The sequence below is a fragment of the Embiotoca jacksoni genome, unplaced genomic scaffold (genome assembly GCF_022577435.1).
Source record: "Embiotoca jacksoni isolate LCO1_2020_lvr unplaced genomic scaffold, fEmbJac1.0.p SCAF_13, whole genome shotgun sequence".
NCBI classification, from domain to species: domain Eukaryota; kingdom Metazoa; phylum Chordata; class Actinopteri; family Embiotocidae; genus Embiotoca; species Embiotoca jacksoni.
In genome coordinates, this window is record NW_027185263.1 from 10635275 (window position 1) to 10657080 (window position 21806).

General features: G+C 40.9%; 2 protein-coding genes across 2 annotated transcripts; one reads left to right on the forward strand and one right to left on the reverse strand.

Moving 5' to 3' along the window:
• Positions 1-377: 377 nt before the first annotated feature.
• On the reverse strand, positions 378-16964 carry arhgap42a (Rho GTPase activating protein 42a). The gene is made up of 24 exons (XM_069146403.1): positions 16527-16964; positions 13826-13921; positions 13656-13717; positions 10615-10686; positions 9109-9210; positions 8837-8947; positions 8067-8171; positions 7283-7412; positions 7065-7165; positions 6639-6748; positions 6445-6523; positions 6231-6270; positions 6061-6123; positions 5887-5961; positions 5673-5757; positions 5533-5591; positions 5267-5372; positions 4883-5042; positions 4576-4726; positions 3200-3904; positions 2934-3093; positions 2630-2701; positions 2413-2492; positions 378-969 (listed from the first exon to the last, which is right to left on the reverse strand). Exons 1-24 carry the CDS (start codon positions 16678-16680, stop codon positions 881-883), a joined length of 2967 nt encoding a protein of 988 aa, XP_069002504.1. The 5' UTR covers positions 16681-16964; the 3' UTR covers positions 378-880.
• LOC138196406 (uncharacterized) lies at positions 16905-21426 on the forward strand. Its single transcript, XM_069146406.1, has 5 exons — positions 16905-18663; positions 18777-18920; positions 19696-19791; positions 20654-20915; positions 20998-21426. Exons 2-5 carry the CDS (start codon positions 18794-18796, stop codon positions 21116-21118), a joined length of 606 nt encoding a protein of 201 aa, XP_069002507.1. The 5' UTR covers positions 16905-18663; positions 18777-18793; the 3' UTR covers positions 21119-21426.
• Positions 21427-21806: the final 380 nt, after the last annotated feature.

Here is a 21806-nt window from a genome sequence, read left to right on the forward strand (position 1 = left end):
AATGGAAATAAAACACTTCCTACTTTTTTTTTTTTTTGAGAAAACGCACGATAAACATACACTGGTCATACACTGGTCAGCCACATCGTTAAACACAGACAGGTGAAGCATTAAGTGCAATAAAACAGCTCAGAAATAAATCATCCATTTATGAAGATTATTATGTTCAGTTGTTATTCAGTCTGATTGAGAGATGTATTGATTTATTTTAAATGTCATTTTGGAGATTGTAATTTGTGGTGAGAGATGTTTCTAATATTTTTTCAAACCAATTCATTTAAATAGGACGGACTGCCTGGGCTGCTGTGTCATACTTAATGCTTCATCTGACTGTGTTTTTAACATTATGGCTGATACATCGTAATAATAAACACAAACTGACAACAAAGTCTTTTTTTTTTAAAGAAAAGACTTTTATATAGACAGCAGGAAAACTGAGAGAAAGAAGGAGGAAGGTGTTATGGGACAATTCAGTCTCAGACCATCTGTTGATATCTTAAGGCACAGAGGTGTGAACACGTTTCATTTCATGTCCATCTCTGGACATACAGTTAAAACAATAAACACAAAAATGACCAAGATTGATAGAAAAATGTACCTTATAGACACATTTACAGAGCTGATGATGTTGATGAATAGAACGTGTGAAGAGAAAAGTCAGATATTAACATCTACTGCATTATAAACTGGTTAGTAACATACGACATAACATGGTTACAAACATCATTCATATCCCGTCACAGTAGTCAGTGATAATAGTCACAGTTACTAGATAAATATATCATATCTTTGATCAGCAGCTGTATGCACTGTAGATCTCTAAAATCTAAGTTAGGTCTTTGTGTGGTTCAGTGACGTGCTGATGACATCATCAGGTCTGTCAGACGTATGTGATGTAGTTTTCAGGTACGAGGCCTGTTTTGCTGTTGTACGTCGCCTGAAGCCAACCCGGTTCCACAGACGGGTAAACTGCAGACACAAACAACTCTGCTCAGCAAGTCAAGACATCGAGCTTCATATAAAAAAAAAACAATAAATCTTCATCTTGTAGTGTGACCTATCCACCTGTAACCAGGGTGTAGTGCTATTTGTTTATGTTCAGGAGTGCACAGGCACACAAATGGCACACGGTTAAATTGTGGTTCGTTTCAATGTGGCAAGTTCACTCACAATAGTCAATGATATTTTCTTCTCTTTGATTAAAAAAGTCAACAATATAATCTGGCTATTTTCAATGGTTGTTCTGGATTACTGACTTTAAGTATGATTGTCCGATTTCAGTCACAACGTGGTCCAGAAAATCTTTCAGACTAATAGCCTGGTTAAGAAATTAAGAGTTTCTGTCCACTGACATGTTGGAGGTCAGCTAGAAACAATGCAATGTTCTTGGAATGACTTCAGCGGGTTTTTTGTTCCCAAAATATTCTTCTTATCAGCAGGATAACAATCTCCTAATGTCCTTTTATGTGTCCTTTTGCACGTTATCCTACTCTAACGTAATAACGTTCTCGGAACATTAAAAAAACCACCAATTAGGCCATAATGTTCTGACAAATATTAGTGTATTGACATAAAATATTTTGAGAATGTTTTTAGGGAACGCTATCCTACCTTCAACAAGAACAATCTAGGAACAGGACATTTCTGCCTGAAAACATTACTAGAACATTGCGAAGTATTTTCTGAACATTTTTTTAGAACAAAAACGTTCAGCAGGGAGGGCTTTTAATTTGAAACGGGTATGGGAAGTGGTGAGTTTGTATTAACAGTGTTTAGGCACTAACTTTAACAGGGCACACCTGAGCAGATCGAAAGAACTGGGAACATTTTATCAGCTCACTTGGAGGAAAAAAAGTGTCTGAGCGTCGTTCTGGTACGCTCTGGCAGCACTACATTTAGGCCCATAACCTTCTTAACATCTGTGCTACATTGCTATAAAGTGGGTCAAATGTTTGACGTAACTTTAAACTTAATACTTGTTGAGAAATAAGAGAGATTACGCTTTTAGTAGAAACAGGTTTTATGGAAAACTAGTTGATTAGCTGCCAGACAGAAAACTTATGAGTCATGTATTAATGATCTTCAGATTTATATTTAGGAATAAATAAAAACACACCTTTACAAATGGAGCCCCAGAACACCTACAGTAGTACCTTATATACATCTGATATTAAAATGCAATTCTTGTCTAGATTGACATGCCCGACACAAGCTACAGGTAGTAACAGTAATGTTAAAGCGGTGTCTGCCCTTGACCTGAGATGAGCCATGTTTATTGACTAGTCATATCTATCTACCTCTAACTGCATATTGCGATCAGATCACAAAGTCGGCACAGTGGAGATAACGAGATGACCAAATGGGGCCGAAGCTCCTTAGGGAAACAAAAACCAACCTGAGTAGTTTTCTTACCGTTTGAGAACAGCGCCCCCTGTGGAAAACTTAGTTCATGGCTGTGCTCTGCCTCACAGGAGTAAAGCGCTTTTGCTTGACTAAGAGGAAAAAATAGAATATGTAAAAGTTGAGAAAAGATTTGGAGGGTTTCATCTATCAAAATGTTTTGTTTTGCTTTGACAAGTGATTCATGTGTTAAAAGTTTATCACTCAGTCAACCTCAGAGTGAACTTACCTTCCTGAGGAACATATGTCTAACGCTGAGGAGAAGACTGAACTCTCACGCTGTGGCAGTCTGACTGATAATCTGTAACACACAAACACAAAATTGGCACCTGCAGGACACAACTTTGTGATATTTTACAGTTTTCAAGTGAGTGAGTAGGTCAGTTTTGAAAGAACAGACAAACAGACAGTTAAACAGAATTTTCATCTATTTTGTAAGTAGAGAAAAACACAGCTGTTTCTTTTTCAGTCATGTTTTCCCCTGAGATCATGGATTGAAACTAGAGATATAAATCCACCCTGCAGACACTCACATTGAGCCGGGCCTCTGGTGTCCGTTGCTGGACGCGGCTGCAGAGCGTTTCGGTGGCGGGTCGGAGCCACAGCCGGCGTGTGAAGTCTTACGTGTGTGCGCTGCCTCACGTGGGTCGAAGGACATGAGACTCTGCACGGACCCATGGCAGCTTTTGTAATCTGCGACAGAACAAAAGAAATAAGAAGCAAACAGAAACAGGGAAGTGGCAGATGTCTACAGCTTCATCTCAAACTGCTGACAGGTGCAGCGAGGACATGTACGCACCTTCGGAGATGTGCAGGGAGGTGAGAGAGGAAGACGTGGAAAGCTGGTAGGGAAACAATGAAAAGGAAGAGGAAGAGGAGGAGGAAGCAGTCCTGTAAGAAGTCCTATGCTGTCGAGGAGAAGTCGAGCCCGTCACTCTGGTTTCTGAGCCAGTGGCAGCGGATGCATTTCTTTGATCCGCCGAATGAGTGCTCTTCAGGGAGGAGACGGACGGCGCTCTCTTGACAGGTCCACCCTCCCTGAGAGAGGAGGCACGCTCCACTGACGAGTGCTCGATGGAGGCGGTGGATGCGGAGGCTCTGGAAGGAGACCTCGACTCTTTTACAGACGACAAGGAGGCAGTCGAGCTTCCTTTGACAGATCTCTCCACTGTGGAGAGCAAAGAGGACGCGGAGGTGGACACAGAGGAAGTCTGCTGGGCTGGAGCGACCTGAGCAGGAGTCCGGGAAGAGGAAGGGGTGAGGTGAAGGGAGGCGGCGTTGTCTGTCGGGTGTCTCTGATCTTTCCCATTTGAGGAGTTGTGAGGCGGGGAGCAAGAGGACGCTGCTGGAGGAGACGTTTGCGTTGTGGAGGGTGAGCTGGACTCAACAGCGGGAGAGGACGGAGGAGAGGTCTGAGACAATCCGTTCTTTTCGGAGGAGTGCGAGGACAGAGACTCCTGGCTGCCCATCGGAGTCGTGCTCGGGCTGCTGCTAAATGTGTCACCTGGAGGGACAAATGGAAACAAGTCACATAATCGAGAGACCGAATGATGAGGGCAAGATCCGTGCTGCCCATATGTTAATGTGTTCACCCATTTTTTAAATTTTTTGTGAAAATGACAGTTAAGCATTTTTCAAAGTGCACATTTTTGAGACTTTTAGTCTTACCACCTTCTTTTTTTGAACAACGAAATGTTGTAATTGCATGGTAATGGATCACAACTCTTCTGTGTTGTGCATTACGGAGCTTAACTGAAGCTGCTTGACTTTTGAGCGCTGGTTCTACACGTCACTGAATTTTTTTCTCTTCTTTTGACTCCTTGAAAGTTATTCAAGTAAAACTATCGAACAGGATAGCAGCCTTCGGTAGAACAGCTTCCAACTATGTCACTATTTGTTTTTAAACACAGGACAAAGAGCTTTGGGAGCTGTTTCTTTGATCCATACCTCGTTGCTGTAGCTGTCAAATGCAGCAAATGTTGTGGATTAAAAGGTATAATATTTCCTTTTTACATGTAGTTTAGTAGAAGTATGAAGGAGCACAAATGGAAATAAAGTACCTTTGAATTGTATTTAGGACAGTGCTCTAGTAACTGTACTCAGCTGCGGCCGATGGAAAGATGTGATGTTGATAAGTGACGAGATGAAGGAGCTATGAGCTGCAGAAATACTCACTGTCGTTGTCTGCCAGGCAGAGAGTGGGAGGATACAGACGGGCCTTTCTCTTTCCAGATGACAGACAGATGGCCTTGTTCCTCCGCGGAGTCGACCGAGAGGACGGCGCCTGAGGCAACGGCACCGACAGGTCTGGGGCCTCGCTGAAGATCTGACAGGAACACACGGTGCACTGTCTGTTAGCTGTGTGCATGCTTATGCGTTTGTGTGTGTTTGTGTGTGTGTGTGTGTGTGTGTGTGTGTGTGTGTGTGTGTGTGTGTGTGTGTGTGTGTGTGTGTGTGTGTGTGTGTGTGTTTGTAAGCAGACCTTGTTGTGGTTTTCAATAATAATCTCCACCACAATGTTGTGAAACTTGATGTTCATCATGGCGGCCACCGTCTCTTCCTGCGACCTCATCAAAGTGGGACCGAAGATCATTCCCAGGTTGGACACGGTCATGAGGTTCTGGTCGCTGTGAGAAGACACCCTGCAGACACACACATACACATGCACACGCACACACAAACTCAATGAGCATGTATGTATTATATGATATAACAGATTAATAAAGAGAAAGTGTTTGAATAAACTACCAAAAACATCGGAAATATAAACTGGTAACAACAATATGTTGCTCTCAGAGGCTCTCAAAGCCAAAGGGACATTTGAGGTGCATCAAACAGTGAAAGCCCTATAAAAGTATGTACATACTTGAAGAGGTGGTTGGTTAAGAGGTCCAACATCGCTCTGTTTTTTTCTGGTAGTTTGTGTACGAGGGCGTGAATGGCTCTCACTCTGTACTTCTGGTCATCATACTCTGAAACACGGAAAGAGTCGAGAAGCAGAGATATGGCGTACTTCTACTTCAATCACATACAATGTATGACTTAGTCATGTTAATCCAAATACTGCTGAGATTGTGTCTGCCATGCTCCAGCGGTGCACTTTGTACTTTGAAAGAGGCATTAAGCACTTACTTGCAGCCCTGATGAATTCTTTATGCAGCCTGTAGGTCAGTACTGGTTCTGCCAGACACCTGCATGCACATGAAAAATGATGAATTCAGAATTCATGAGCAGTGCAATTTGCAAAAAGCTGCTACGGTCCTGTGTGTTACCTGAAATAATTCTTGAGGCCACTGGTTATGGTCTTGTTGTCCCACGCATCTGCATCCAGCTGCATGTCAGCGGGAGCCGTGGACGCTGCGGGAAAGTAGATAATAAATGATGGACTTTTAAAAAAAAACAGCTGATTTCACCGTGCTGGAAAAAAAATCTTCCTCCTCATGAAGAAAAACAGCATCAAACAGAGGAAAGCAGAGAGTTTCTCACCAAACACACTCGTCATCAAACGCTGCACTTTAGAGTTCACTCCTCCTGTCCTGTACAGTCCCAGGGTCGTAATACCTGCAGACAAGTTTTAACATATTTGATAAATCAAAAATGCACGCAAAATAAAAAATAAAAATAACGATTTCTCATGAATATTTAAAAGGTGAGGAGTACCTCTAGTTTCAACCAGCTCAATACACTTCTTAACAAAGCTGAAGCCTGCCTCGTTAAGAAATGCTGTAAAAGAAAAAGAAAAAAAATCCTGAGACATGTGATATTAATGGATGTTAATAATAGAATCTTCTGAATTCAACCAAATCATAAATTACATTAATGATACTTACTCTCCTCCTTCTTACTGAGCAGAGAAGGCAGAGTGTAAATCTACACAAAGAAAGACAAACACGTCATTTAGTACATTCAAACAACATTTTTCCATCTAAAGTTGATTATGTTTATCAGTATAGTAATATGTGTTGCCGTTCCTTTCTAGTTATCCTATATTCACTTTCCCCCATTGATACATTATTATTTATTCAATTCTGGATATATTCATACTGGTTCTTTTCCATCCATCGCCTCCATCCACAGCCGTCTGTTGGCCTCTGAGAGCGCTTGCAGCGTAATGACGCCATGTCTGCAGGTATGAAGAGATCATTTTACCCGAACGGCCAGGTCTCTATTTATTAAGTTTAATCCACAGAGAGTCAGGCATGACGGACACACAGGTCTCGCTTATCGTTCCCTCTCACCTCTCCACCACCTCGATGTCGAAGCAGAAGCGCTTGTCGATTGAATCGGTCTTCCTCCGGACACATGAGCGTAGCTTGAACATCTCCGGTGTGCCGTTCACAACGCCGTTCTGTTAACAGAGAGATGTGTTTTCAATACGCACGCAACGTGTGGTTTTAAAGTTTGGTAATGACTCTAACAAACACAAACTTCACACCACCCTGAATGAGGTAAGTAAGTCGCATTTTTTTTTGTTTTCAAAACGTGCTTGCTGGTGCGTTCAGGTGCTTGTGCGAAGCACAAAATATTCTATCAGCTGCTTGAGTCACAGAAACTGTGGCTTGGTTTGGAAAGTGGTCACCGGCGATGAAGTGTGTCATGATTTGCATTAAATTGATTGAAACATGTAACGTCATTATGGTTTTTCATACGTGCTCCCAGCTCACCTGTCTGCTGGCTGGTCTGGCCTCTGTGTTGCTCATGGTGAATATCTTGGCGCTCTTTTCATATGTACAGTAGTATCTGGTCCAAACACTGCCCAGCGGACCTACATCACACATGAAACGCATTTTCACGCAAGTGTGCTTGTGTGAGAGTGTTTTAAGTCTGATTGTGTTGTCTGAGAGACAGAGAGAGGAGAAAATATGACTTTAGTGTCTCTCACGTTTCTCCTGGATATAAAGATATCCCTCCATGGTGAAGCAACTGGGGGCTTTGAAGTCCTCTTCTGCAGATCGGATCCTCTTCATCAGCCTCTCCACCTCAACACGTGTACTTTCAAAGTTGTTGCGAGCCTTATTGACAAACATACGCATTAGGAGGTTTGCATTCATATGTAGTGATCAGGAATAAGTCAAGGAACGGTTGCCCCCCCCCCAAGAGACTCAAAACCAACAACGACACAACAATGATGGTCCTTTGATCAATAGTGTCAGGGTTGGGCTTGTTTTGCATTAGGGGAGATGAGTCCTGGCATTAAAATGGCTAAATAAAAAAACACGCCTGCCTCACTGCATGATTCAAATCTTTTTCAAATCTTGCCATTTTTCAACGTGTAGGTTGCGGCTCAGAGTAACACAGATATAACACAACAGGAGGAGAATATCGATTGAAATAGTTGGCCGATGGCAGGTTTACAACCACATTCTACATCCGGTCAGAAAATAATTTTACAGAAGTGAAAGGAGATATTTAAGAGAAGCTGAAATGTTTGACACTTTGACATTTTTGAGCTCTGGAAATTTTTTTTTAATTAAAAACTGCCTATTCAGATCAGTTTAACTTTGTCTAACAGGTAAACAAACGACAAAGCGAAACTACGTGTGAACTGCTGTGGAAGGAACAATGTGGTTCTCTACTAAACCAGGACATTCTTAAAATATTAAAATGCAGGCAGACCAGGCAGAACACACTATTTACAAATAAGTGATATCAGGTCCAACACTTACATTTTGCAGGTTGAACTGAAGCTGCTGCTTGTAAGGTTCAAATTCACTGGCCAGCTCGTAGCCCTCATGGTAGAATGTAAACAAGCCCTGCAGGAAGGCTAATAACTGAAGGGCAGAGGGAGAGATCCGCAGGAAAAATGTTAGCTCGGGGCTTGGAAGTGCAGAGAATAATGAGAGGATTACAAAAGAATGACTGTCAGTCATCTGCTCAATCAATCAAAATTTTGAAAAAAATCCCCGAACTCTGTTTGTGGTTTGGTTTGCTGCTCTTGTTTACTTTACAACAAAGAGTTTCCCTCTCTGTCAGCCAGAAGAAATCTCTGTGCAGGAAGTGCTGCTACGGCAACAGGAAGTGGGCTTTACTGATATGTATCATTAAAACATTTCTATCACTGACCAAACAGTGCATGTCAAGCGTCATTTTCAGGACACGGCTTTGTTGTCTTTCTACAATCGTGCGTACATTAATGGCTCGGTTGCAATTCATGTTTATGTCAGTGTGTACAAGTGGCACAGAGCAGATCCATCACTCATTTCCCTGTGATGAAACGTTGCGTAGTAGTCGCTGTGTTTTCCCTCGACTGATCAAAGCTGCGAAGGTCCAGCAGTCCGATAAAACATCAAAAGGGTCGAGACAGGAGGCAAACAGAGCGATACTGATGTCATCTAATTCATTACAAATGTGGGATGTATCCCGGCATGAAAATACACACTTTAGTTGTGATAAGGTTGTGCATAATAAACATGGCAATGATGTTACGTAAACTCACTGGCTCCACAAATTCAAACTTCTTTCTCTCCTGCACTTCTTGGATCTTGAAGACATACTGCAGAGAAGCGTCATAAAAGACCTGCCTGTCTTTGCTCATCTGTGAGTCAGCCTGCAACAGAAACGGCCACAACACAACATAACACAACACAATGCAACGCAACACAACACACACACAAACACAAACACACACGCACACGCACGGAGTCCATAATGTTACCTTACACACGTGGGAGGAACTTGTTGTGGCTTTTTAAGAATCGGAGCGTTTACCTCGTGCAGCTGAGATTCTTTCTTTTTGGAGGACAAGCCGAGGTGTTTCTCCAGCACAGAGTAGTACCGTTCTGTCTCCTTATCAAACTGCTTCTTTCCCTCCTGAGGAAGATGTGGAGAGGAAGATAGCAATAAATATAAATGAAATTTTACATCTGCTAATAAAAGTCTTTTAATTCACATTTATAATAACGCAGAGAGAAGGTCCTGCCATTTATGTCCCTTTCAGTGGAGGTGACGTTGTTATTAATTCCAGTGTCAATATTATGGCTGTGTTGAGACTAATGTGCCGAAATAGTTTGTTTTATACTTTACTTCGAGGAATAAACATGTCTTTCTGTTTTTTTCTGGAACAAAACATAATAAAGATTAAGACAAGTTATGATTTAAATCCATAGATATCTGATCAAAATAGGCAAATAACACATGAATCTGACTCGGCATCATATTCTAGCACATACAACTGTCTGACAGTCACAACTCAGTCTAATAGTGTTGATGTTGGACGTCCAGTCCAGCTGCAGCCAACCCGAGAAGTAAACAAATAAAAGCAACACGACTGCCTCATGTCTCTGATATGCGCTGTAAGCATGACGACATTCGATAATTAGCACTAAACATAAAGTATAGCTGACATTGAAGGGAAAGTCCTTTTTTCCTGCTAATGCAAGTTTTGAACAAACAGAAATTTTGGATTTGATAAGAGTAAAAGTCTGAGGTCACCAAAGTCATAAAGATTTATGCTGTAGAAACGTGCAGTGATGTTGCTGCAGTCCTGTGTATCGGGATTTTGATCTTTCATGAGTGACAAAAGTTAAGTCGGATTTTGGGATGAAGTAACGATCCAGCTTTCAGGGACCAAACAAACAATGACAGCGTGCAGTGGGACTGTTAACAATCTAAAAGAAGAGACTCTGCCAAAATATTTAGAACAACAGCTCTTTTCCACAACAGCTGCAGCTCCTAATGCCACATGTCCAATCACTCGTTCTTGCCCAACAACATCACAGTGTGAATGTGCTGCTCACACACTTCTGCTACATTCTTCAGGCTGAGGAGTCGCCTCCATCAACACACAGATTTCAGACCAGGGACCAGCTCTGTATTTTTAAACCCTGCCGATGGCATGACGCTACTATCTATGCTCTTATTTCAGTCGGACAGAAAGAGGAAAAAAAACTAGATGAGATGAATCATACAACGTGAGATAGCTGCTAAAACTAGCCACCAGACTCACTTTGTGTTTATACTGCCTCAGAGTCCAACTATCGCTCTGTCTGTGACGTGCTCCCCGTCTTCCCTCCCAGCGTCCGTTCCCATGACCTCGTTTCTGACACTGGACTGTGATCCATCGCTTATCTGGACAAAATGGATTCTCTGATCATTGACCGAGGGCCCGACTGCGACCGGACCAACGCAGCGTGATCTGTCTGATCGCCACCCAGGGTGTTGGATAACTATTGAACGAAACATGTGTTCATGATGTACTCAGCATTTGAGATGTACCTTTACAGCTCCAATCTGCTCCTTTCGAAACCTCTCGAGCGGCGAGATCAAAACGTCATCGGCATTCTGGATCTGAGAGAGGAAGAAAGAAACACAACCATCAGCTTAGTGTGTGATAACAGTAAAAACTAAAAGCAGCAGCCAAAATTAGACAACAGCAAAGTCATTGTCCCGTGAGGACTGCAGCAGTCACTTCACTGTTTAAAGGTCCCCTATTGTTTAAATTTAGATTTCCATTTCCTTTATGATTTCAAGCAGGTCTAGGTGCTCTATGAACACTGTGAAAGTGGCAATACACTGCATCCACCCAGAAATGCACACAGCTCGTATTCAGCAACTGAGCTGTTTGGGCTTCCTTAAGTTTGTGATGTCACAAACTCGTGCTCAAGTTGTATGTGCACCTTCAGCACGGCCATCTGTCCAACCTGTTACGTAGAAGGTAGTACCAAGCGGTAAGTCTGTCACAGACCTAGCAAGATTCAAGGCCAAAGAAAACCTGTGATTTCCTCACAATTTTGTCTTAAACAGACAAATTTCTTTCAAAATACTTTAAACCAAGATATGAAAGTGATGTTAATGTTATGCTAACTTCACAAAACTACTGTGAAAACAAATTTATGGCTGGCATTTAGTAGATTCACTTGATGTTTAATGTCATCTGGTATTTTGTTTAAACTTTGTTTAAGCCTAGATTATATATTATTTACAACAGATGTGGCGAAGCATGTAAATATTTGAGCAAGGTCAGAGGGTTCAAACTGAAACAGATGGTCTCAGCAATCAAATATCTCTCAGTTATTACAGTGTACCTGTGGTAATCTACTTCCTGTTTACGTACCAAAAACAAAAATCTCGTGAATTGAGTATTTTCTGGATTTGCTCATGGTCATTAACTATAAAATAAAATTCAATGCAAAGGAGTATGCTTTTTTTTTACTGACATTAGTAGCAACACGGCAAATCAGGTAGAGCTGGTGCAAAACATTTGACTATAATTGGGTCAAGTCTGGCGCATTTACACAGAGAATTATGTTACGACTGCGGTAACGTTTTTGCAGCTGACTGACTGTACAGTATGTAAGTTGAGCCAAGCAGGGGAAAAAAAGCTAGAGTGGTTATCGGAGCCCCTGGTGTTTATATTAGGTCTCAACCCTCTTTAGTCACGAGTCTATATATTGCCAACCTCTGTCAAAACTTGCTTTGTTAAGTCTATTTGATTTAAGCAGCAGACTCTAAAGATCCCCCCCAAACCGACAATCATTCATTCATTCATTGCGACTTTTCAGTGTAGTGCTACACCAGCACTCAAAGAGAGGTCTGCTTTCATTGTGCGTTCCTTTTTTCACCACATTACAATCAACGGGATGAAACTGAAAACTAGGAGACTGAAGGGCATTGTCAAATATCAATAACTGTCCTCTATGGTAGGAGAGGTGAGGACTTCAGAGGAACCCACTCACTGCAACTGCCCTTTAACTTAATAATGGCAGTATTATTTGAAGTTCAGATCTATCAGCAGGGCTTCAGTTGTGCCATAGCAAGTGGAAAAGCATACAATAAAAGTACACACACACACATAAAGAGAAGAGAGAGAGAGAGAGAGAGAGAGAGAGAGAGAGAGAGAGAGAGAGAGAGAGAGAGAGAGAGAGACGCCAAGCACACACACAGAGGACCCTTTTATGGACTTTCCCAGGCAGTCGGGGCTGTTCTCGGTCTCACAGGGGAATTGGCAGAATAGGTTCCACATGGTTCCTCTGTAACCACACACACACACACACACACACACACACACACACACACACACACACACACACACACACACACACACACACACACACACACACAGAGGGCTATATGTAAGGTAGCATACTCTGCACATACATTGCAGACGCGCAGATGGTTTGCCTTCATACACACTGTGCCAGACTGCAGTCACTCCCACACAAAGGCTTCTGTTGATGGAGGGTCTCTGAGTCAAAAGACATTTCCCAAACTGCCGGGCAGCACACAATGCTGCCGGGACAAAGTTTTCACAGCAAATGTGTGAATCAGACTTTTGGGAAAACCAGTTAAAGACACAAGATTGAGGAAGTCAGTGTGGCGCATCGAGCGAAGGACAATAAGTTTCAAACTAAAATTTGTTACCAGGTGACAATAAGCATCAAAAAATAGATTTTTGGGCCACTTGGGGGCAGTGGAAAGGTTGTCGTGACAAAATTGATGTCACACTTTAAGTTGATATTGCAAACTTACACATGCAGCAGAGGGAGCACCATTATCATGCAATTCGAGTTTCACTTCTGGCCTGCTGATGAATGTAAGTTTAATATTCAAATTCATATTTTTTGTTGTCTGCAGTTTGGTGAGAAGCAGGAAGTATACAGTTAGTTATTAGGTTCTTTTACAAAAAACATCTGGAAGCTGCAGCCAAAAATGACACTATGAGAGCATTTAGTGGGAACCAAAACAGTACATTTGCAGGTCAGACAGCTAAACTTACTATAAAACTCTGTAAATCCCAGAGGAAATTCAGGTGGTAATTCTCGATTGATTTTTTTTTTTTTTACCTACAACTGACCCCTTTCAAATTGACAAAGTTTTCACAAGGTTTTTCTTTAGCTGGTTTTCCCAAAAGTCTGATTCTTTAAACATGCTGGGGCAACTTTTGTCTCCTCTTTCTGCCAGTGAGAATAATTACAAAAACCCTGTTGACACATGCTTATGTCATGGGCCAGAGCCCATAGCCCATAGCCTAAACTTTTCAAGTTCAAGTTAGCGTAGCGCTATCCCGGACGTTAGCTGGTTCGGCCAGCAGAAGTCTCTGGTGGGGATGTTTTGCCCAGACAGCACGCTCATCGTGTATTCATCCAGCTAACCATTCATTCATTTACTAACCCCTTCATTTTATCTTTACTTAAAATGGCCTCTTTTCAAAGTCACAACCAACCAACCCACACACACGCACGCACGCACGCACACACACACACACACACACACACACACACACACACACACACACACACTCTCTCTCCTTTTCTTACCAGTCGTTTTCTCTCCTCCTCCATGGTGCTTAAGAGCTGAGAGAACTCCTTTAAGGACTGAGCTGCAGAAGAAATGAGACACCTCCGATTTGTAAAGACTGGTCAGATTTGACATATTGTGCACTCTCAACTAATAGTTTACCGGATCATTCGGGATGTTTTGGTCTCACCTATATTGATCTCATCATCAGTCTCAGCATCTCCAATACATTCAAACTGGAACTCCTGAAGAGACTGAGAGAACCGCTGGACAGCCAGAGAGAGACCTGAGAAAAACAGGGAGAAGCTCTTAAAGCAGGTACAACAATTAGATTATCGGCATCACTTGTTAACACTTCACTATCACACATACGGCGATCACTGGTCCAACACAATCTTATGCTCTCATTCCCCTGCAGGCTACAGGCAACATTACTTATTCCCTTACGTAATAAACTATTAATGACTTTTCCTATGCGCCTCTTGCATTTCATACATTGCCAAGACATTAACTGTCAAAGTCTGATGTAAACAAACTGCCACACCCTGCAACAAACTCCACTATGAAAGCTGTGTTTACGTGTCCAAACAGCGCTCCAATAATCAAGTTTAATACCACCATTTATTCTCCAAGGTGCACGAACACTTGGCTGCACAACGCTGCATTCTTTCACTCAAACGTTGTAACTCTGGTCTGCCTGGCAATCCTGCCACGGCATTGTAGTCTGATAATGAAATTATTACAATGTCATTAAGTCGCAGTTCATACCAGATTACTGGCTGGAGATCAGCAAGAATAAATATGGTCAGGTTGAAAGTATGAAACTCAAGTAAACAAAGAGCTTTACTCTAAAATTAGATGAATACTTTTATCCTGATGAGGTCAAAGGTCTATTTCCATCGGTGATGTTTGTAGAAATAGCAGATCTATCGTTTTAATTATCATCAGACAGAAAACTGTACCTGTCGACAGTCGGGGCATACAAATTATACTCTTTGAGTGCCAATATGTAAAATGTGCTTTGAGATGTGTTCAAATATTGCATACAGCAGTCTGCGTACTTGACTCTGCATGTTTCTGTGTAGGAATGCTAGACTGTGTTAAATCAAAACAGTTTGTGGTACCAACAAAACTTTAATGTGCTGATTTGACAGCGTTGTTGTGTCTGTATGAAAATCCCTTTTGCTGCTATAAAACACTGACGTAAGATGAACATAGTTCAAGTTTTCCACTGGGTACAGAGTTTCCTGTCATTAAAATGAATAAATGTTGGCATATCATGTTAGCATTTAATGAATAGCAGCAGAACTTTACTGTCGTAATAATCATACTGTGGTGGCTCTGATAATTCTTATAATAGTTTGACTTGTTCACATTGTAGCCATGTTGTTTAATCCTGGCGAGACAAAGAGCCTCCTCCCTTTTGGGTATAGTTAAAACTATTGAATTATTACATACGCCATTGTGCATCCTCATACAGTAGATGTCGATGAACCCAATGTTATTCTGTCACTCTAATGGCTGGATTAATCTCCTTGAGCAAAAACAAGACGCTGTTTTCCTGTAATGGCTGCAATTAACAATAATTTCAACTATCAGTTAATCTGTCGATTATGTTCTGGACTAATCAAGATCTTTAAAATGTCAGAAAATGGTGAAAAAACATCAACCAGTGTCTCCCAAAACTCAACGTGTCTCGTTTTGTCCCGACTAACAGTTCATATCCAAAACATGTTGAGTTTATTATCACAGAGGACTAAAGGAGCCCGAAAATATTTACGTTTAATAGTCTATGATTGAGTTTCAAATCAATTAACTGATAAATTGTTGTAGCTCTCGTCCCTTTTTGCCCCAACTGTCTCCCACTCTCTCTGGTTTAGTTTGTCTTTGGTCGAATCCAATGAGGACCCCGATGTGTAACGTGAACATTTAACCGAGCAGTATACGTGCAGTGTAAACACAAATAATAACTGTTTATAAACTACATTTTGACGTACCTACATATATCCAGGGCTGCCCCCAAATTCTTGATGAGAAGTCTTTTTTGACCAAGTTTTCAGTGGTTGTTTCGTCACAGGACGAAAATAAAACAACTCTTGGGTAAGAGTCTTTATAAATACCTTACAGAGACATTTGTAAGAGGCCGAGCCTTCCCCCTTCAGGAAGGTGGCCTTATGGTTAAACTTGATGTGATGTACTAAAAATAATTGTTAGTCGTAGCCCTGGTAGGATACTGCGCTTAAGGAAATTTTCAATAAACTATCAGTTAACATACAGTAACCTTGGAGCCTTCACGAAAGGGGCCCCTGGAGTTTGAGGCCCCCTGGAACAGTTGTCAGCTTTACTGTTTGTAGTCCAGCCTTGGTGTGTTAGTCTAGTCAGTACCATTATGTGTCTGCTTAGACAAGCTTATTGTTAAGATGACTTTAAGGAATAAACTCAAATTTCACACTATTTTAGAAGTTTATAATTTAGTACCGATAAAAGGGAAACAATCTACAGTACACGTGACTCAGGTGCTACACTAGTGACACGTGTAAAATAAACTTATTAATAAATAAATAGTACTGGCCAAGCAAAACATCCATCTTCATATCACTTGGCTTTAGGTGCATTGCGAAATCTAGAAAAGCCCCAACTTATCATGAAAAGATAAGTACTCCAGCCTGCCCTATAAATAACACTAAATCACGTCCATAAAACGGTGACTACCTTCCTAATTGTTTGTACCACCCAAACTCAAGTAACTGTACGAAGCTGTTGACTTAAGTCCACAGCAGACCGTGCTGGGTCTGTTTCAAGTGAAGGCTCCCTCTCTGTTATCAGGGACCAGAATATGCAGCCGCTTCAGTAACTTTACCCTCAAAATAAGTTGTGAATCTCGTACTTACTTCTGAGGGCGGATATGAGCATGTTTCCATCTTTGATGAGGTCTTTTATAAACCTGTTGGTGCGCTCCAGCTCTATCTCATGGCACTGCAGCCGCTCTCTGAACTCCGGACTGTCCAGGAAAGAATCACTGAACTCCAGCGTCGGCAGACCCATCGATAAGTAAACTAAACGCACGCAGCTTAATGAATACACAACTATGGTTAAGACGCGTTATCGGTGCCCTCGATACGACCTACGACATGCAACAGTGTGCTCGGAGAAAATGGGGCCAGGAAGTTTTTTTTGTTGGTTTTTTTTTTTTTTCCAGCTCCTTTCTCCTTTCATGCCTTTCTTACTTTTTTCCCTCTTCAGAACTTCCGGACACTGAAACGCAGGAGTCTCTTGACAGACAGGGTTTGGTTAACTTCACGACGGTTCCGCGCTGCTTCTCTCTCAAACCTTTTAAAAAAAAAAAAAAAAAAAAAAAAAAAAAAAAAGCAATATGTTGAAACGTAACGCCGCTTCGGACTTCTTAGCTGAAAAAGAAAGGCGCCTGCGGTCGCAGAAAGAAAGCAATAAAACCGTGATTTTTAGACTCGTGAACGCTTTCGGCAAAGACTGTGGGCTAACTTTGTCTTCATACGGCTCTGACGGAAGGCTTGTTACTATGGGAACGGGAGACTCCTGCTGGCGCGTGCTGAAATCTGTGAAAACTTTGCAAAGTAATACAGATAATAGCCTCACAAAGTTTGGACTACTATTACTACTATTACTACTTTTCCTATCATACTACTGCTACTTCTATTACAAACACTATAATTACATGACAGCTGCAACTACTATTACAACAACTTCTACTACAATAACAAAAATAACAATGTTTTTATTAATATTATTATTATTATTATTATTATTATTATTATACCAAAAATCATTACTAAATGAGGAAAATATGCTTAATCTGTAAAATATGTACAGCTGAAACATGTTGCACGGTTTCAATGATTACACATTTTACAGTATGTTAAAGTATGTTAAGTTGGAGCATGTTGAAGCAATGTCAAGAAGAAAATAATATTAAGAGAGAGGTTCAATTTTAATAGTGTGCTTCCCTTAAGTGATAACAGCCAAAACATTCTCAAAAATAATTCTTAAAAATTAGGCCCGTAGATTTAAAAATGTCTATCTGCTATTCTTGTGTTTTGCAAGGATTTTTATATGGGATTGTACTTTTTTTTTAATCAATTAAGTGATAATATTTCATTCAGTTATCAATTTGAGACTATAAACACATCATAGTGAAATATTATGCAACAAATGAGGTTTAAAATAACTAACTTCAGCCCACAACATATGCAGATGAAAATAAACAACATTGATTTTAAATATTGCAGGAACATTTCCACCACAGAAAACCTTGAACTGTATTACATAAAATGCCATGTGTTTTTTACCAGTATAAGATTCCCTACGGAAAAGGTACAGGCTTAAACAGGCCCTCTAATGTGAAAGAAATAGAGTTGAAATTTATGCGAGCCGAACACAGAGAGACGCGATGCATTGCTGAGTGCCGGCCAAATGCTCCGGGGCAACAACTGAATACATGTTGTCTTTTCCCTTTTTTTCATGTCAGTGACTAAACACGGTTGTGATCAAATTGATTTTGTTATCATTAGACTTAACATTGGACATCTCACTTGAGTCACCGGTGCAAGACGTGATAGTTAGACTTTACCTTGAAACAACTATAAACAAGGCTTAGCTCAGCACTTTTAGCTTCCAGACAAGTGTTACTTTTTCCCTTCATTACCCTGTTAAATCAGCTGTTCTTCAAAATTATAATCCAACCTTCATTTAATTAAAGCAACCTTTTTATTCCTCGACCATATTCCCTATTAAACCTTACTATCTAAGCTCCCGCTGCAGAGTTTGAGCTCTCTCCTGGTGGTCCAACTGGTTTATTGTCCCAGCTGGGTACTACTGTATCTGCCACTCACTGGAGAAGAATAGGACACCATGACTACTGCAGTAAACAAGCTTTAAGTAGCTCCATGTATAAACTTACACACATACTCACAGTGTGTAGAAATGTAGACAGAATAGGGAAACACTGCAGATTTGTGCCCCATCTTGTGTTTTTTTTCTTCTACATGTAAGGTAAGCAAGACAGTGAAAACTCCCCTCAGAGCTGTTTTAAAGGTTGTTATTTAAGATTCAAGAAATTGTGAACTTTGTAAGGCTTGCCACAGTTTTCTTACAACTGAAAACAGCTTTAGAGCTTCTGGTGATGCCAGTGATCCAGGAGGCAACAGACAAAATGTTCTTTGAAAATACCAACCTACAACAGCCACGTCGCCACCACGAATTCTTTCTGCGCAGTCGACCCTACAGGGGGGAACCACCGACAGTGGCAGGTAAAGGTTTGCTGCTTCTTCCTCTCACCATCACATCAATGTTCTGATAATGCTCTCAAATATTCTCCACTAAAACATTCTGTTTTTGTAAGATTTAGTGGTTCAAATACATCAAGTTTTCTGTCTCATGTATTTGAACTCTGATGTTGCAACAATGCAGTTGGAACCATAAAAAAGACTGATTGGAGATTAAGAATGTAGATACAATTTCCAGATAATTAAAAAAAAAAAAAAAAACATGGAAAAAGTAACATTATTTCTGAACTTTTTTCAACCTATTTTTTTAATGCATAAACAAAATATTGCATTCTTAACACAGAAATCAGGTGTGGGTATGAATGATTAAACCTCACTGTCACTACAGTTATTTTTATTTTGTTCAAAGTAATTGAGCTGTGACTGACACCACCAATAGGCTTGAGGGTTTCTCAGCTCAAACACTACAATAATGAAGCAAATGTTAAGTGAGGTTAGTCCAGAAGTGACATAGAGTTACTCCAAAAAGTGCTTAAATGTTTCAAGTATATCTGAATATTTAATGATGTTGTGGTCAACTTTTGCTGTATTTAAATGTCCTACATAAATAAAACTGACTTGATTGAAAAAAGAAAGGTTTTTGAAAACACCATTAATTAAATTCAGCCTGTCAAATGTCCTTATTTTAACCACACACATGATTCTGATTACATTTTACACACATTAAAAATGAAACTTCAGTTTCCTAGTTAGACAGACTTTGAAATACCCCTCTTTCCCTTCCCCGTTACTTCCCCAGGATTTCTCCTCTACCCGGACACTCCTGCTAAAATGGAGACCACATCACGACAGGCTTTCTGCTTCAGGCCTGCCCCTCAACAAAACCGAGGCAAAGGTCTACTACAGTCTTATCTCTACCTGCCTGTTTGATGATAAGTTGTGAGCTGTGTTTGTGAAGACATGTGAGTGTTTCAGTGCCGAGTGTACAGAAGGCCTGTTAGCATCAGTCATTGTGCTGCGTTTGGTAGATCTTGAGTGTAGTAGTCGATAATAATGTGTTGGAGAAGGTTTGGGCTGTGTGTGTGTGTGTGTGTGGCTGTGTGTGTGTCTGTGTGTGTGTGCAAAGTGATTAAAAGGTTTTAATCAGTCAAACTGCAATTACTACCCTGTCATTACAAATCCTGAAATAATGATAATGCAGCAACAAATACTTCAAAAAGATCAGAAGAGCATCCATACAATGTGAAAATCATGTTACTTGTACAGTAAATCAAAATAGTTTTTTATTTGATCAAATACAGTTTTATGAATTGCTAGCAAAGAACTGGCTGAATTAACAAGTGTGCAAGCTTTAGTCTGAATGTAAATGTTACAGGTCTGTAATTGAAACGGTATTACAGCTAAATATTAAAAGAGACAGTATTTGTTAAAATAAAGAAGACCGTTATCTGAATGATACTGTGATAGGATGATTCTCTCCAGCCTTTCAACTAAGAAAAGTACCTAAAGCAACATATTGAGCACAGCATTTTAATGTGGAAAAACATTTATCTTGAAGTATAAGGCTTTAATTAAGAAAGTTCAAGACGTTGAAAAGTCTGCCACTGAATCTTTGGGGTTATTAGCAGTTACAGTTAAAATGTGAGTTTAATTGGTTTTACTGCTGCCTCCATAGACAGATAGATGGGGTGTTTTATGGGATATTTCATTAGTGCGCATGAAAGGAAACCCTTAACAAGGGTATGATTGACCTTCAGGACACACACAGCAGGAGTCCAAACGTTCCCATCCCACATCCTCAAGACAAACAGGAAGAGGAAACGGGGACAGAGAACCAGGAGAGGATGAGAAAGAAGGCAACCGCGATCACATGAAGTCAACAGCAGTAAAAAAGGAACAGGAAACAACAGAGATGCAGTCTCAGTATCAGATGGATTTCCCTCCTCCGACCTCCTGCCGCAGGAGGCGAACACCTGCCCTCCCCCAGCCCGACAACCTCGGCATCAACCCTGCCTTCAGGTGAGAGCAGGTTTGTCAACATCATGGTGTCCTGCAGCTTCATGTGGAGCACAGCTCATCTGTGTCTGTGTCTGACTTACAGGATCGAGTTCAGCACAGTGCAGAGAGAGACTTACCCTGGCTGGCCCATCATGAATCCCAGGGACACTGGCAGGCTGAGCGTGGCCTCGTCCGGAGATCTAGACATGACTTCTCAGGGATAGTCTATAACAGACGGTAAAGTACACAAGAAATCATCTTCTATGAGCATTTCTCAGCAATAAGTGTTTGACAAGACAGTTGAACCTTCTCAACTTAAGATTCTCTTGTGACACGATGACATCCCGAACTCCTTTGGACAATTTACCAGCATAATAATTAAATCTTCGTCACACCTCTTCACTTCTTGCCTTCTTCTGTTTGCTAGGATTATGGTAAAATTGCATCATATTGCTATGAATCCCACCATGTTCATGTGACTATGTTATAACACTACAATACAAGACACAGTAATAAACATGATTTTATAAACCAGTTAAAAACATACTGGTTTTGTGGGCTTTTATGGTTGATGTGTGTTTGTTTGCATCAGTTTCCTGCTCACTTCAGACATCACTGGAGGGGAAACAGAAGTTCATTTTCTTAGTTGCTCTTGTGTTTCTGTTCCATCAGAGGTACTAATGAATCACTTCCTTTCAGCACAAACTCTTGTCATTTTGAGTTCCTTCTAAAGCAACACATGATGAATTAGCCAGCAGCTGGTCAATCTGTTGAGCTAATACACACACACACACACACACACACACAATGCTAACTCGAGAGCTTTAACATTTCATATCGATGACTTCAGGCATATTTGCAGTCAGATTGAGAGAAAAAAAACCCTCAACCAGTGACTCATAGCTGAAACCT